The sequence below is a fragment of the Dipodomys merriami genome, unplaced genomic scaffold (genome assembly GCF_024711535.1).
Source record: "Dipodomys merriami isolate MVZ:Mamm:240054 unplaced genomic scaffold, mDipMer1.0.p SCAF_5, whole genome shotgun sequence".
NCBI lineage: Eukaryota > Metazoa > Chordata > Mammalia > Rodentia > Heteromyidae > Dipodomys > Dipodomys merriami.
Window position 1 is genome coordinate 131,634 of NW_027206068.1, and position 16,541 is coordinate 148,174.

At 49.4% G+C, this 16,541-nt stretch overlaps 3 protein-coding genes across 3 annotated transcripts; all 3 read right to left on the bottom strand.

The window, feature by feature from the left end:
- Positions 1 to 51: 51 nt before the first annotated feature.
- LOC138809436 (ral guanine nucleotide dissociation stimulator-like) lies at positions 52 to 1,151 on the bottom strand. Its single transcript, XM_069995955.1, has 3 exons — positions 1,002 to 1,151; positions 718 to 810; positions 52 to 414 (listed from the first exon to the last, which is right to left on the bottom strand). Exons 1-3 carry the CDS (start codon positions 1,109 to 1,111, stop codon positions 159 to 161), a joined length of 459 nt encoding a protein of 152 aa, XP_069852056.1. The 5' UTR covers positions 1,112 to 1,151; the 3' UTR covers positions 52 to 158.
- On the bottom strand, positions 1,040 to 4,355 carry LOC138809434 (ral guanine nucleotide dissociation stimulator-like). The gene is made up of 6 exons (XM_069995952.1): positions 3,303 to 4,355; positions 2,980 to 3,198; positions 2,648 to 2,751; positions 1,926 to 2,009; positions 1,410 to 1,442; positions 1,040 to 1,123 (listed from the first exon to the last, which is right to left on the bottom strand). Exons 1-5 carry the CDS (start codon positions 4,353 to 4,355, stop codon positions 1,424 to 1,426), a joined length of 1,479 nt encoding a protein of 492 aa, XP_069852053.1. The 3' UTR covers positions 1,040 to 1,123; positions 1,410 to 1,423.
- Positions 4,356 to 4,395: 40 nt separating this feature from the next.
- Positions 4,396 to 9,595, bottom strand: LOC138809435 (ral guanine nucleotide dissociation stimulator-like). Its single transcript, XM_069995954.1, has 5 exons — positions 9,248 to 9,595; positions 6,393 to 6,589; positions 5,746 to 5,805; positions 4,843 to 5,033; positions 4,396 to 4,590 (listed from the first exon to the last, which is right to left on the bottom strand). Exons 1-5 carry the CDS (start codon positions 9,593 to 9,595, stop codon positions 4,421 to 4,423), a joined length of 966 nt encoding a protein of 321 aa, XP_069852055.1. The 3' UTR covers positions 4,396 to 4,420.
- Positions 9,596 to 16,541: the final 6,946 nt, after the last annotated feature.

Consider the following 16,541-nt stretch of genomic DNA (forward strand, 5'->3'; position numbering starts at 1 on the left):
ACATAGGTTTTTAATCTAAATGACCCACCCACCCTTCCCAATGGGTAAAGTGTGACATTTGAGTCTTTGTGCATTGTGCAATGCATTTCCCATCATGTACTGGAGATTATGATTTTCTGTGGTTGGAGTCCAGGCATCTGGGCTGAATAAAGTACAGTCTAGGATAGAGCCCCATGCCCAGCTTTCCTGGAGGGCTGGGGGCTCAGGAATGGCAAGATTCCCTCATATTCTGTCATCTTTGCCATGTAGATGTTTGGGGCAGACTGATATAATCGATTGCAGTGTGAAGAAGGCTTGGGTGAGCAGCCCAAGTGCACGCTGGGTACATGGCTGCCATTCCCACTGCTGAGCTGCTCATTTGTCTCCCACTGGGAACTGCCATTGTTGCTGAGCTCTCTTGTCAAAGCCTGGCAACTGAATGGAGGGACTGCCTTAATTCCAGGGCTTCCCTGAGCACACAGGGCTGTCCCACACCCACTGCCCCCTGGGCTTGAGGCAGACTTCATTTCTGCTCAATTCCAAATAGCCATGTGCCTAATCCTCTGAGGACCACCGTGGGACCCCAATGAAGGAAGTGAGGTGGGTAGAGGTCAGGCCACACCACCCAGACAAAGGCTTGTGTGGCAGGTGGTGGGATGGCAGCCCCAGCTCATCAGGCTGCCTGTCCCACCACCTAGACCCTGGGGAGTCCCTGGCCCCATGGGCCAATGTACTTACTTTCCTGAGCGCTTCCTCAGGGGAGGCCTCCTCTTGTTCCTGGTGAGGACAACTAACCAGCGGGGAGGCTCCAGCTCCCTGGATAGCTTGGAACTAAGACAAGAAGTAGCTGGTTGGACAGTAGGCTCCACCCTGGGCTTCCCTCCCAGGGCCTCTGGGGACTCAGGAGCTCATACACCCTTCCTTCAACAGGTCTGTTGGGAGGCTGACTCAGACAACAGGCTCTCATGGACTGGTGCTGGGGATTCCCATGTTTGTTGCCCCCACTGCCTACCCCAGCTCACCTTTCCAAGTCACTTAGGCGCTTCAGATTGTTAAACCAAGACACGAAGTTCATGTCAGGAACCACCTGGAGCTCCTGACATGAGCCCTGTAGTTCCTTCATCAGTGCCATCACCTTGAATTCCTGGTTGAGAGAAAGGACACAGTGGTGATGGACCTGGACCAGGGCAAGGTAGGCCAGGCAGCTTACTTCCGGTCATCACTTGGCCTCACTCTTATCTCTCCGGAACACACATGCCTTTCTCTACTGAGGTCCAGTGCCCATCCCCAGGACACTGTCCTAGATCCCCAGCTCAGGGCCCTATCTCCTGTACTCTGGAGGACAACGATGTGACCATCCACAGAGAGAAGGAAGGACCTAAGGCACCCGCACAGCTGGCCATTTGTGGTGAAAGTTTTCATGTTCTCACCTCTCTTCGTCTTTTCATATTGAGCCAAGAACCCTGCAAAGCAAAGAATCAATCTGTTAAGAAAATGCTGCTTCCACCCTGAAGGCTGCCTTGCCACTTGGCGCCCTACCAAGTCCTTCCAGCAGAGGGCAGGCTGGGTGCACAGCTGGACTAGGATTGCTCTCAGTCTAGGGCAGGGAGGCCTTGGTCCTGAGGACAGGGAGCTCACTGCTCAACTCTCTGTGGACATGGCAGACACTTGAGGCTTCCAGTGACAAGGCCATGCTATTCACACATGCTATGTCAGCTTGAGCACCTGCTGTCACACTGCCACCCTTCCTCACCACCCTCTGAGAGATGGCCCCATGTCATCAGCAGCACTGAGGTCTGAGGGCACAGGGCATCATAAGTAGGACTGCCGTGGGCCTGGGCACTCTGGGGCTGGGGAGGACATGGGCTCTTGCTGGAGGTCAAGGAGCAGGGAGAGGCTCTTTGTCCCCAATCTGCTTTCCCAGGGCTGGGGCCCTGTTCACTCACATCCTTGGAATCTTGGTCTTTGTGCAGTGAGGCCAGCTGTGTGAGGATGGTGCCCAGGTAAGGGACTGTGCCCTCGGGATAGTACTGTGGCATTGGGTGGAGAAAGATCAGAAGAGTCCTGTTAAGCTCCTCGCAAGAACCCGACTTACCCCAGTCCCATGGAGCCATCTATCTAGCAGAACTTGGGGCAAGACAGGCTCATTCCTCAATGATCCACCCTCTACACCATACCAAAGACACAGCCCTGCATGGGGAAATCTATCTAGGTCTGGGCCCCTCCAGGGCTGGCACTTGACACACGGGCAGAGACAAGGTGACAGATGGGAGAGGAAGGGAGAGGAGGAGTGTGAATGGATTTCCCATTTTGAGGCAGGACTTTATGTGAATGGGAACAGAGCTGTGCAGGGAGAGCCACTGTGACCCTTAGGTCACATGGTTAGGAGCAAAGTCTTGAGGGGAAACCTCCAGCTCCACCCCAATTCCCAGAGTGGTTTTGCTTGGAAGAGCACTGCACAGACTGGTGTAGCTGTGATGTCTCTGAAGGAAAACGTCCCCAAGGGCCTTGTGCAATGTATGGCAGAAGAGGAATCCCAACCTAGCAGGCAAATCCTAGGCAAGGCCATAGAGCTGTGGTCTCTGCCATGGGGCACTGCCATTGGGCTCCCAGAAGATGGACGCTAAGCTGAGGAAGCAAGGGTTGCCCAGAAGAAAGGTGCACCCACCTGCAAACCAATCTCCACATCTTCTTCAGGCCTTGGAGCTGGCTGCTCTGCAGAGCACACACAATTGCAAAGAATGTGGAGATATTTTTTCGTAGGTGGCACTCCTAGGAGTGAAGAATGGGTGAGGAGAGCTGTGGAGGAAACTCCTGGGCTCCTGCTTGGCCTGGGGCTGGGCCTTTGTTACTAGGCTGAACTGGGACAGCTTGGGGGAGGGGAATGACAGTGGAAGCAGGGCAGGAATGCACACAGCCCAAGTGAGGGCAGAGTACAAGGGGGGCTGTAAGGCCAGGCAGAGGCTGTGAGTGAGCAGGCAGCCACCTGGTGGCTCATACCAGAGCCACCTCTATCCAGTGCTGCACCACTTGGGCTCTCTCTGCTGCCTCCATGCTGTGGTCCCCGAGACACGTGCTGATCACACAACTGGAGACCTGCTCACAGTGCTCCAGTATGTGAAGCAGAGTGGGTGCCAGGCGCTCCAGACACTCCTTCTGGTCAGGTTGTACATACACGTAACTCAAAAGGTGGTAAGGGATGAGTCTTTTGAATAGTTTCTGAAATGAAGAAATAAATGATCAGCGTGACTCTGCCCTGAGGCAGGTGTGGCAGTAAAGGTGCAAAGGAAAGCCCGCACACCCAGCCCTGCCAAGCTACTTACGACGGCCATGATGGAGAACTGATCTGCCTTCTCTTCGGGCAGCCAATCTAGCACTCGACCTGTCTCCTCATCACTGTCTAACTCCATCATGCAAATCCGGGATGGCCCCCTGGAGGAAATCTGCACATCCTCCATCTCCACGCACTCCCAGGGAGCTGGGTCTATTTCCCCAGGCCAGTCTGCCGCGCTAGCTGGTGGGCGAGCAGGCTCTTGCTCAGCAGCACAGGCCAGAGCACCATCGGCATCTTCAGCCACTGGGGGCTCAAAATAAGTAACTGGATGAATGTCCCCTCCTAAGCCTGTGTCAGCTTCCAGCTGCACAGATGGGATGGGTGCTACATCCTGGCTGGGTGGCAGAGGCTCCTGTGCGGGTGGCTCTGGCTGCTCAGCAACAGGCTCAAGACAGTCAGCCTCTCCAGCAAGCAGGCAAGACTCCACTTGCTCCTCAGATGGAGCGAGAGACTGCACTTGCTCCCCAGATGGACCCAGAGACTCCACTTGTTCCCTAGATGGACCCAGAGACTCCCCTTGCTCCCCAGATGGACCGAGAGACTCCCCTTGCTCCCCAGATGGACCCAGAGACTCCACTTGCTCCCCAGATGAACTGAGAGACTCCACTTGCTCCCCAGATGGACCTAGAGACTCCACTTGCTCCCCAGATAAACGGAGAGACTCCACTTGCTCCCCAGATGGACCGAGAACAGACTCCAGGTTTTTATCTCCTGGAGCCTCTAGCTCTGGCCCTGAGCTGCTCACTACAACAGGTTTGGAGGGCTCTGGTTGAACTGCAGATGCTTCTTCTTGGGCGGGTTGCAGAATTGGGTCACACTGGCCTTCAGGCAGGTGGGCTTCTGGAGTGGGCACTTGCATACCCTCATCACTGGCATGTATTGGTGCATCAATGGCTGGCTCTAGAGCCATTGGTACCACTGGGTTAAGTGCCTCTGGCACTGAGGGATCAGCCATTCTTTCTTCATTTGAATGAAGAAGACTTGCGTATTGCAGGTCAAGTTCCAGATGTGGTACTGGAGTTGGTGCAAGGCTGTGGGCCATTGGCTGACCTGCAGGTGGATTGATCTCTTCGGTCAAAGATGATGGGGGTGAGTCAGAACATCCGTCTACATGGGGTTCTTGTTGGAGCTCCACTGCAGCTCCTGGAGCAAGGGGGCCTCTGAGGCTACAGCTAGTTCCAGCTCTGACTGACATGGTAGTACTGCTTCTATGCAGGGTGTTGGATCCAGTGGTTGAACAGTGGTTTTCTCATAAAGCCTGGCAGTTGGTGGAACAGCTGCAAGAAAAGATCCCCTACAGCACTGCCTTCCCCTCAGTCATTCCTACGGCCACAGACCCCTGCCTGCTGAGAAGCCCTAGTCCCTGGACTCCACCCCAGGAAGCCCTGCCAGGACAGGTTTCATGCCAAGGCATCCAGGTTCCCTGGCTGTCCTGTTGATGGCCCCATGGTAGCATGGGAGCTGCCTTCAGGTGGACAAAGCTTGGAATCCCACACCTGTTCTCTCCTTTGCCAGCCCATGCTACTCACCCTCCAGCTCTGGCTTCTTGAGAAGCATATGCTCCAGCTGGCTGAGCAGAAGGCGGGCCTGCTGCTCCTCAACAGAGCCAGGCATATTGAGGTGCAGATATGTTACCAGGTGTTGCAGGCAGGACGTGTACGGTGCTCCAGTAAAGTCTTCAGGGTACTCCCTCATCCAGGAGCCCAGTATGAAGAAGGCTCTAGGTGCAGAGGGAGAAGCAGCAGAGTCAGAGGCTGGGCCTATCCTCCTTTCACACCCCCTCAAACACAGGTGTATGAATTGGGCTCCTGGGCCTGCTCATGCCCATAGCCCATAATGGGCCTGGTCACCTGACTGCACTACACACATTGTCTACACGAGGGATGCAACTAGACCTACATCACAGATGAAACCACCCCACCCACACCCACCACCTGGTATCCCTGGGCATGCTCCCGAGTCATCTTTGGAGTGCTTTGTCCTGTTGCTTGTTATCTCCAGAACCCAGAATCTCCTCACTTGGGCAGCCTCTAGTGGCCTCTAGTGGCCTCCTGTTCACATAGAGCCAGGTGTCAACAGTCTTGTCCTGACTCTCAACCTAAACAGCACATCCTGGCCCTTGAGCACTCACTGAGGCCCCTGGAATCTCAGGGGCTTGTCCATGATGGCGCAGTGTGGCCCTCCCGGTTCTGTGTGGTCCTGAGGATTCCCAGGGCAGGCAAATGGGACTGGGTTGGTCACATGCCAGAGGCTTCTCCCACCCTCCATAGGCACAGAACAAGCACACACAATCTCTGCAGGGACACATTTCTACCTGGACTTGAGCCTTCCCCTCAGGAATCTCAATTTCCCTTTGCCCAGGCCTCCCAAAGCCAGCTCTTTGCAACCACCCCTAAGACACATGCCCTCCCTCCTCCCCCAGGCACACTCACTGCTGCAGGTGCTCCTGCGTGCCTGCCTTCTCCTCCTCATACTCAAGGAAATGATTGTATCTAGGGGACACCATGAGAATGTCAAACATACTGTGTCTGCACATGATGTCTACAGTCCCAATGGTCTCTCTGAGCACAGGATGGAGCTCAGGATGACAAGGATTTCCCTGTTCTTTCACTGAGTGGTGATAAGCGTCTGGAAATGCATCCCCACACAAGATGATGAGCCCACTAGCTTCCTCCCCCACACACACCTCAATCAATGGGCATGGGGTCTCTCAGTGTTTCCCCTGGGCTTCCTAGTGAGGTTCAGGTAGGTCAAGATGCCCAGATGGAACATCCACCACCACTGTCAATTTGGAAAATGCTTTTCTTGAGGTCTTATTCATAGGAGGCCTCGATGTAGAGAGGGGGTCTTCATGAGAGAGGGGCTTCTTCCAGCTCCACCCACATCCCTGCGCTCCCTAGTGTGTAAGGTCATGATGTGGCCAGGCCTGTTCAGGACCCATCCCACCACTCCAGCCTCAGGCAGTGATGATGTTGCTCCTAGCATGCCAGTAGTCAAGATCCAAGCAGATCCTCACTGGTGCAGCACATGCCAAGGCCTAGCCAATGGACCCATTCCTAGGATCAGAGGTGGCACTTACCTGTTAAACAGCAGGTTCAACACGTGATAGGCAGTCGTGAAATTGCGGTATGTCCCCAGAAATACTGGGATAAACATGGCATCTCCGAAGAGCAGGGCAGGCACTAAGTGGTCTACTAGCTTCTCCACTTTGCCTCCCTGCAGGTATCCTGCTTTGTAGGGATCAGGAAGGGTGGGGGCTAAAACCCACTCTAATTGCTGTGAAGAAATGAGACGCAGTTCAAACATAGAAACAGCAGCACACTGGGAAAAGGCTCAGGGCCATACCATGAAAATAACCTGGGGACACACACACACACACACACACATTTACACCCCACTCAAGAATGTAAACACATGGCGTCTGAGGCTGCCAGAAGGTAGTAGGTTAGGGGACTCGCCCTCCCTCCACACCCTCCTTCTTCCTTGATTCACCCGTGGGATACATGGTGTATTTCTTCTCAGGCAACTGGGACAAGGGATGACCCAGCGTCTTCGAACAATATCGAACTCGCTCTGTGGCGCTGTTCTGTGGAATAGCGGGCAACAGCAGGAGAACATCCTGCTGTCCCTCCGCTATCCATACAGCTCAGCTGGTTCAGCTGGTAACCAGCACCAACTCCTGCTGGCCCTTTGTGACGTCATTTCTGGAGATAACATCATCAATGAAGGGAAGTCCCCTCTTCTGAACTCAGCCTCAGACCACACCTCTGCAAATGTCCCCTGGGTGCTAGCTGGGCCCCATGGCAGGGCAGGAGCCAAACTAGACACACTCCACATACACAACCAACTGTCCTCTGTCTAGTTAATGTCATGGTTATGAGGACACACTTAATGAGTTCCTACCAGATCCCTCCTACCAGTTTAAATGTCTCCTCATGTACAAGTGCCTGTGCTTGCCTGCCTCCCCCAGTCACCCATTCATTCCTAGTGCTTCCACCCAGCACCTGCTTGAGCATATCATACGCTGAATAAGACCCAGTATCTATCCAATGCTTGGGAACCCTAGAGCTGGTGTCAGTCATTTTCACTGCACTCTTGTAGAGATTCAGTCCCTGCACATGGTATCTAGACAGAGAATATACTGCAAACCACTTGTCCTTGGCTAGGCCTCTCTTTCCTGTAGTAGAAGCCTCCAGGAGGAGGATACCAAGTTCAAGGAGGATAACTAGGCAAGAGATTCTATCTCAAATCCATGCAAGCCAACAATGAACGACAAAGAAAAAGGAAAGGCAACATCTGAGCTCTACGTGGGGGTGAGAATTTCACAAGTGCACACACAGATGAGGTCTTCTCTATTTGGAAGCCTACCCATGAGAGACTCCCTTGTTCAACATACCTATTGAGAGAGGTACACACATGACCTCACATGGACACATAGACACAGATTCACCCACACAGACATGGTGGCACACATCTGTGTTCATTCATATGGGTCCTCACATGTGCATATTGGAGCTCTGCCTGCCACAAGGTCTGAGAGGGTGGGTGAGAGATGGGAAGCTGAAAAGAATGGGGAGTTTGTTCAGTGTCCTGTAGCCTCAGCTCTCTACTCTTCTGGAGAGTCAGAGAGTGTGGCAGCCTGGGATCCAAGAGAATTTGAGGCCAATCTCTGGGCTCATTTGGTGGCCTGATGGAGTGACCAGTGTGGGCATGGAGAGACAGTGATTTCTGCACCATGTTCACTGAGGTAGAGGTGGAAAGGGCACAAAGGGATCGGGCTACCAGAGTGGATTGGGCGCCACTCAGCTCCTAGGGCTGAGAATTTTCGGCTGCCACTGGGCATGGGAAGAGGAGTTAGAGAGCAGCCTGGACGTGGAGTTTGTTGATGTGGAGAAATGTGGGGATGGGAGGCCTTTACTTTTCAAGCAACAGGGGAAGTGGACAGGCACCTCCACCACGGGGATCCTGGCAGGGGAGGGAGAACCTTGGCATCCTTTGCCTCTAGATTCCTAGGTGTGTCCTTCCCTGTCTGCTCCTTCCCTAGGTCCACCAGCTCCCTTGCTCAAGATGTCACAGTCAGGGCTGGGAAGGTAGCTCAGTGGTACAGTGCTTGCCTTGCATGCCTGAGTCCCTGGCTTCGAATCCTCAGGACCACATAAGCAGAAAAAGCCAGCAGTGGCTCTATGCCTCAATTTGTAGAGCACTAGCCTTTAGTTGAAGAGTTGAGGTACAGCACAGAGGCCAAGTTCAGGCCCCATGACTGAAAACAAAAATGTCACGGTCAGTGCCCAAGACTCTGATGATGGCAACTTATGCTCACTGGCATGGTTCGTGCATGCAGGGCCAAGGAGGTCTATGCATTCAGCCTGACTGGGAGCCATGGTGGGGGCTTTTTCATGGGAAACAGAGGCCGGGGATTCCTGCTCTAAAGCCACCCAACAGAAGCCCTTGAGGCAACCCTCCAATGTGGTTTCCATCTCCATCACCAGGACCATGTTACTGGTCCTGCCGACCATGGCGCTGATCCTACCATCTATCCTGATGACACAGTCCCTGACTCCTCCTGCCTGCTCTGAGCAAGTGACCACTGTGTGAGGGCTGCAGGTAGAATCCAGGCCTATGACATTGATTTGATATATCTGTGCTTATTATTTTATACCATTATAGACTTAACCATTTTTAATTTCCAAAGGCTAATATACCAGTGACAATTGTCCACCTCTTAGGATGGTGGGGAAGAACTAATGGAACCAGAAGTATGGCACCATCAATTCAGCTCCACCATGGTATGGACTTTCTTTGTACACAATTCCAAATTTCACTCCCACGATTGGTAGCGGCATACTCATCCTCTTTCTCCAACATGTTCAATGGTAAGAATGCAAGCAAACAGCCAAGAACATCCAACTGTGATGTGGTGCTGGTGGTACCCACCGCTTCTTCTCCTACTGCTCCAAGCAGCAGCACCTCTGCACCACCTCTGCCAGCACCAGGCAGGGCAGGATGAGCTTCCTTTCTGCAGCCAGTTCCTTCTAAAGACCTGGCCCCAGAGCTTCTGCACAGATTTGACTTTTTTCTGGAACCTGTTCTTGCTGAAACCTCCATTTGGTACATTCTCCAGGGATCCAGATTTGAAATGGAACCTTCAATGTCTGTTTCTTTGAAGACAGGCCCTTTCTCCTCAAGCCAGGTTAGCAGATTGTAAAAAGACAGGAGAAGCCTCACTTTAGACAGCGCATGGTGGGGAGCAGGTGGGGAGGCTTGCCCAACTTCTGCAGACATGGCCTCACTATGCACTCAGCTTCCTTGCAGCTGTGGCTCAATGTGGCGGCTCAGTGACAGCCAGATGTCCCTCACGCCACAGGCCATCGGCATTCTTAGTGCTCTTCTCATCACATTCTCATGACTCTCTCAACCTAAACATGCCAGAAAATACCAACAATTGGGCCCAAAGCAGACAGGGTCCTCTGTTTCCCTTCTGTTTCCCACTGAAGCTCCCATCAGAGCTCCTGAAAACCTACAAAGTATGTAAAACGCCACTTCTCCAAATTGTGACCCCTTTCTCTGGGTTGTTTCTCTTCCGATAGCAGGGAAGAGCTACGATGTCTGCCTGTGCAACAGTGAGGACATTTTCCTGGCTAAATTCTGTCCTAAAGGAAAGGTCTGGTTCATTCATAACCTGAGTATGTATGGCAACTGATGCTACCCAGTCCACTGGAGCCAGGCATGGGCTCACTTTGGGGGTTCCTCTTTGACATCACTCATGAATATTTACAAATGCAACTACTCACCAACCAGGGCACTGGCAATTCATTCTTCTCTTTGCAGGAAGCCACATCCACACCTGTGTCAGCATGTCAGCACATGCTTTGTAGGCATGGCCAAGGTGGCCATTTTGGAGCAAGTCCTGAAGAACCAGACAGGGCCCGTGCCTCCTTCCACAGCATCCTGATGACCTGAATACAGGTGTTTTTGTCACTACTTCTAAATTGGATATCTGCATGAGTTTGTCTTGAACAAACTGAATACATACTTTGACAAAATTTAAACACAGCCAATAAATTAGTAGGGACTATGGTATGTGAGGACTGTGAGAAGATGCAGACAGTACCACGTGTGGTCTATACTTGTTTCTGTGTGCTTCCCGCATGGCTGGGGAGAATGCACACAGTGTGAGGACCGCAGAAAGGCAACTGGAGTGAGGACTGAAAATCCCTGTATCAGTTACTAGTTGAACAGGAAATGTTGCCTTGGTCCTTTGCTTGTGGACTTAGCTGGGGAGGTGCTGGGAACTTAGCAGTTGGGACCTAGTGCAATAGATCACTGGTTAAGTGTCTGTCCTGCCCCTTCCTGTACTGTGCAGCCTGCTTTGGCTGCATGACAGAAGCAGCCTCTGCCATTGCTCACTGCCGATGAGATGATGTCTGACTTACCACAAGCCTCTCGCAACCAAGCCTGGACTGAAGAGGCCGGAAGCAAGCCAAAACACTCCTTTCCTCCTTGAAACAGTTTCTCTCAGTCACTTGTTGTAGACAAGGAAAGTCTAACAACATCCTTGCGAAGTTTCTTGACTTCTGTGCCTCAGTTGCCCCTTCAAGGAGTCAGTATACAGACTGAGTCAGAAAACACTTGTAAAAGGCCAGACCATTCCGGAGCAGGGTAATATATAAGGATTCCACTTCTGAGCATTTACCCAAATGATCACAAACAAAACCATACTAAGGCTACCAACACAAATATGTTTATCGCAGCATTATTCACCATAGCTGAGATATGGAACCAACCCAGATGTCCCTCAGTAGATAAATTGATCAAGAAAATGTGATATATATATATATATATATATATATATATATATATATATATATATATACGTATACACAGATTTAAAATGGAATTCTATGCTTCCATCAGAAAGAATGACAGTAACCATTAGTTAGGAAATGAAAAGACTTGGATAAATCATATTCACTGAAGCAAGCCAGACCCAAAGAAATATAGGCCCCATTGTTTTCCTCATATGCAGTACTTAATATACATCTAGCATTATTTTGTCAGATGAGCAGAAAAGCTCAACAGCTACATACATGTGACCATAGAAGATGATGCTAGGTGAAATGAACCCCAAGATATGGACCCAAGAGGTCTTTCTGTATTGTAGTTTTTAATGCACTATGTGATTATTTGGTTTCATTTGTATGTTCTTCCCCCTATGGTATATCCCCTGTTTGTCACTTTACTTGATTTTGGTACCCTGAATCTTTTTTTTTCACCTGTACCCTGAATCTTCTATATACATTTGTATAACTTGGGAGGGGAAGGGAAATAACAAAACGCTGAAACAAGGACACAGGATGACCCATTGGAACAATGATACTCATAGGACAGTATATTGGAAATGAAATTTACAACTTTCCCTCTGGGGAGGACTGAGGGAGGTGGGGATGGCAAGGGATAGTGGGAGAACAAGGGCAGGGGTAACAATGCTCGACAAGAAATGTACTCATTGCCTTACTCATATAACTGTAATCCCTCTGTACAGCATCTTCATAATAAAATAAAATAAAATATAAAAAAGAATTGACAAGGCCAGGCCATGCTACTCATGAGACATTGCCTCCTACTGCATTTGTATAGCAGGGATTGGAGGGATGACCTCTGCTTTTCCAGGCAATTCGTGTGTGTGTGTGTATGAGTGTGTGCGTGCATGCATGTGTGTGTGTGTGTGTGTGTGTGTGTGTGTGTGTGTGTGTGTGTGTGTGAGATGGGGCTTGAACTCTAGGAGTGGGCACTATCCCTCAGCAATTCAGCTCAAGGCGAGCACTCTACCACTTGAGTCACATGCCAATTCCGGTTTTCTGAGTGTCAAGGTGTGTCCTGCCCAGGATTGGCTTTGAACCTCGATCCTCAGATCTCAGCCTCCTGGGTAGCTAGGATTACAGGTGTTAGCCACCGATGCCCAGCTTTTTCTAGGCATTTTATGGGCTACTATCATAATCAGCCTGTGTCCTCATTCACTCAACTATACTATCTGAAAGTAACTTAAGGAATTCTGTCCCAAGACAACAGTTATCAGTAGCTCTTAAGGTGTGATGATAAGGTCCAGACAGATGCCATGTTTGAGCTAAAATATCTCATTCTAGCAGAATGGGATAAGCTGCAGAGAGAGAGAAAATAACTGGAAACATGTGAAAGCATTCCTCCAAGGCACCATCAGAAGCCAGGAGTGTAGTCATTGGCTATGGCAGCTAAAAGACATTGGATGTAAATAAACTTTAGGTAATATAAACAGTCTGATCTATCTCAGAATGTTTATCATGTCTTCAGATATGAGGCAGTGAAGAACGGCAACATGTTTCTCACACCTCCATTTCTTCATCAGTAAAGCTACATGAAGGGAGCTGGGAGCAGGGGTGCAGGCCCCGAGTCCCAGTTACTGGGAAGGCCGAGGTTATGAGGATCACTTGAGTCAACTACATCAGGATCCTCCTGGGAAATGCAGAGAGAGGCCAATCTCTAAATTGAGTATGCAAATAAAGAAGTATACAGTAAAGATTCTAGTACTTGACCTCCGCAACATGCTTCAATTCTATAAGCAACTATTCACTTACTGGACAATGGAGGCAACACAAGTGGGACTACTTTCTAGTCTTTGCAAGCTGTCAGCTCTGCAAAGGGACACACTGGCTGTGTCCCTTGGGGTTTTCTCTGTTGTCACCCTTGTATATAGTGGACACAGCCTGAAGTCTCCTTCTCATAGGTTTCTCATGATTTACATCTGTCCTTGGTCTCTAGGTACACAGTCATTTACATATACTGCTCCTCTTCTTGCTCTGCCAAAGTAGCAGACACCAGGAAATGCTTACCCAAGAAGGATACCAGCCAGGTCAGGCGAGAGATGCCACTAAATGCAGGAAAGCCAAACTGCTCTTCATCCATTGGCCAGCTGTGGGCAATCACAAATGCTGTGAGGACTAGGAAGAAGAGAATGCCTGACAAAGAGCAGGACCCAGGTACATGGGAGAGCGCATGGACACCGGGACCTTGCCTTACCAGGCAGCCAAATGTAGCCTTAAATAAGAAAGCCTCTTGTAGGTTTGAACTTCAATTTTGCTAGTAAAATGAGACATGCTACTGGCAATAGCACAGAATTCAGCTAGACAGTATTATGAAAAGTTCTAGGCTTTAAATATAGGAAGTTTACATGTACTTAGGTAGACAGCTACCCTCCCCCCCCCCAAAAAAAAAAAAACGCCTCTACCTAAATGATTTAAAGTCACCCACCATCCAGGCACAGTAGAGCAAACCGTAATACAAGCTACTTGGGACATGGACACTGGAGGAGTGTGGTTCAAGACCAGAAGTCTGGACAAAAGTTACTGAGGTTCTATATCAAAGTCTATATCAAAGTACAAGGGCCTGTAGTCCCAGTACTCACAGGCACTAGGAAGGTCACTGACTGCATCTGGCACCAGGTAAATGTTCAGGAACCTCTGACAAACAAACTAAAGCCAAAGGCATAGCTCATGTGTAGCAGGTAGAGAGTCCTGAGTTATTTGCTACTGCCACCAATAATGTTAAAGTCTTCTGGCAAGAGGAGAACAACCATGGTCTGCTAAGCTCCTGAAACCCAGATTCTTATCAACTCCATGTGAAATGGCACACATCATGAAAATGGAAAGAGAGAAAACAGCAACACTGGTCAGCTAGTTCAAGAGCATCAAGTTGGTGGGGTGCTAAATATTCCCTTCTTTCTTCACAAAACCACACTCTGGAGAGTGTATGCACTAGAATTTCTGCCTGATTATGAAGCTGACTGCTCATCTTCGTCCTTTGCCCAAATCTTAAACAAAACCTAAACTTAAGACTTTATATACATTATATTAAATTTGTCAATCATTTCTTATGATTCTGACATTAACACTTAAAACAATGAGCGTGTTCTAGAGAATGACATATACAAGTTGTAGCTGGGTGCTGGCAGCTCATGTCTAGAATCAGCTACTTGGGAGACTGCAATCTGGAATCATGGTGTGAAGTCCATTGGGTCAGGAAAGTTTGTGACACTTATGTTCATGAACCACAGAAAGCCAGAAATGGAGCTGTGGCACATGGTGGAGTACTAGCCCTGTGAGGAAAAGCTAAGGGAGAGCACACAGACCCTGAGCTCAAGCCCCACAGAAAAATTCTAAGGAAGCACACAATTCATGGAGGCACTAGGACCTAAATGAAGCATCAAACTTAGAAGCAAAATCAGCTCCCTCTAGGCTGCTCACCATCTCCTGAAGTCCATCTCCTCTGAACACCTTACAGAACAGCTCCTACCACCTCCTGCCACAAACTGAATCTAACCTAGTTCTGTCACATGACTGCTGTGTGAGCTCAATGCCTGTGAGCTTCTATTGCTTTACCTGTTCTGAGGGGAAGAATTACCAACTTTACATGGCTATTATGCGAGTTTATGACACCTATTGTTATCCTTCTTGTCATAAGTCTCCTACATCATTTTCAAACATCTGGACAATGATATTCCATTGTTTTGAAACTCATGAGGAGATAAAGCATCTTATCACCCATTGAAGTCGAGGATCCTAAAGATCTTCCTTCTCTAATAAAAGCCACTCAGATGGTCCTGATACCCATATGAGCATCCATCAACCACAGGAGCAGGTATCTCTAACAGGGTCCTTTTCTACTGTTCTTGCTCAAAGAATGACTACCATACAATAAATGATCCAATGTACAATACATGAAATACTGTGCACCCAGCCAATATTCCTCTAACTTCCCGGACAAGGAAAGAAGCTGAGTGTTCAATGAGTCTGCAGACTAAAACTGACCTGTGAAGAGAAGGGACCCTTTGAGCAGTTCTTTCCCCAGCACTTCTCTTTGCAGGATTGCAAATTCCTCCATCAAGAGTTCTCTGTGTTCTTCCTGTATGACTTTTCCTGTCATGACAAAAATCGGGTACACAAGCCAGTTTGGAGTACTGGGTACAGGTGCACATCTTGAGAGGCTGTGTCAGCCTCAGGACAGGACAGGACACATGTCCCTTACAACTATTTCTCTTAGCAAGGTCCCAGTGTCTCACTACTGTAATCCAAGCTACTCTGTAGGCTGTGATCCTTGGACCAGCACAGAAACAAGTACTATCCTGGCCAGGTGTCTAGGCTCTCCCCACACCTCAGCCCACGTGCCAGCTGAAGGAGACTCCAGGTGGAAGCTCAAAACAAATAAAACTCTAAGAAAGCACGACGGTAGCCACCTGTCTCCAAAGACACCATGAAACTTCAGAAGTGTCTGAGAGCCCACAAGGGGTTAATCTGGGTTCTGGAAAGGATTCAGTTACACACACACACACACACGCACGCACGCACGCACGCACGCACGCACGCACGCACGCACGCACGCACGCACGCACGCACATCTATGACCTGAACAGGAAGGAGTTAGACAAACTAGAGGAAGGGAGAGAATTGTGACTCTATTAAAACTGAAGGAACCATGATTTATCAAATGATCGTGTCTTCAGGATCACTGAGAAACATTATTTATAATTCAAATTCTCAGTTGTACAAGTAAGATGTTAACAGTTTTTGATGTGTGGTGGAATTTTCATATCAAGGTGTGATGTTTCCCTGTATGTAAAACAAACAGGCTCACAGGTTGTTTGAGTTACACAAATTATCTAGAATAAAATAGAATACAGAGCCAGGCACCAGTGGCTCACAAATATAATTCTAGCTACTCAGGAAGCTGAGATCTGAAGATCAAGGTTCAAAGTCAGCCCAGATAGTAAAGCCCAGGTAGTATAGTTATGTCCAATTAACTACTAAAAATAGTCAGAAGTGGAGCTGTGGCTCCAGTGGTAGAGTGCTAGCCTTGAGCAAAAGAAGCTCGAGATAGTGCCTTCCCCCTGAGTTCAAGCCACAGGAATGGCACAAAAAGAGAAAAGGATCACAATGCTCCTCTGTTCACAGTGTGTTCTTTTATTTCACATCTTTGGAAAAGTACCAAGCAATGACACTTGCCTGTGTGTTGGGGAAACGGGAATCATATGGGACAGGCCCCCTGGGACTCAATGTCAGGCTCCTTCACTGGAATTAGGGAGTCAGGAAGATACAGTTATTGGTGTGATGGTAGTGAAAACACAAGACTGGCTGAATCACAGCCCAATAATGTCTTGCAATACCAGAAGCTTTACAAAGGACGAGCAAGTGTCCAACGG

Excerpts from the sequence above, each read along its gene's own strand:
- LOC138809436 (XM_069995955.1), bottom strand. The coding sequence starts at position 1,111 with ATGGCACTGATGAAGGAACTACAGGGCTCATGTCAGGAGCTCCAGGTG. Across the intron at positions 811-1,001 it reads CGCCTAAGTGACTTGGAAAG|TTCCAAGCTATCCAGGGAGC; the intron begins GTGAGCTGGGGT and ends TTCTTGTCTTAG. Across the intron at positions 415-717 it reads CTGAGGAAGCGCTCAGGAAA|TTGCCAGGCTTTGACAAGAG; the intron begins GTAAGTACATTG and ends CCCTCCATTCAG.
- LOC138809434 (XM_069995952.1), bottom strand. The coding sequence starts at position 4,355 with ATGGCCCACAGCCTTGCACCAACTCCAGTACCACATCTGGAACTTGAC. Across the intron at positions 2,752-2,979 it reads ACTGGATAGAGGTGGCTCTG|GAGTGCCACCTACGAAAAAA; the intron begins GTATGAGCCACC and ends CTTCACTCCTAG. Across the intron at positions 2,010-2,647 it reads ATGTGGAGATTGGTTTGCAG|TACTATCCCGAGGGCACAGT; the intron begins GTGGGTGCACCT and ends CCAATGCCACAG.
- LOC138809435 (XM_069995954.1), bottom strand. The coding sequence starts at position 9,595 with ATGTCTGCAGAAGTTGGGCAAGCCTCCCCACCTGCTCCCCACCATGCG. Across the intron at positions 5,806-6,392 it reads TTGAACCTGCTGTTTAACAG|ATACAATCATTTCCTTGAGT; the intron begins GTAAGTGCCACC and ends GGTGTCCCCTAG. Across the intron at positions 5,034-5,745 it reads ACGCAGGAGCACCTGCAGCA|AGCCTTCTTCATACTGGGCT; the intron begins GTGAGTGTGCCT and ends CTCTGCACCTAG.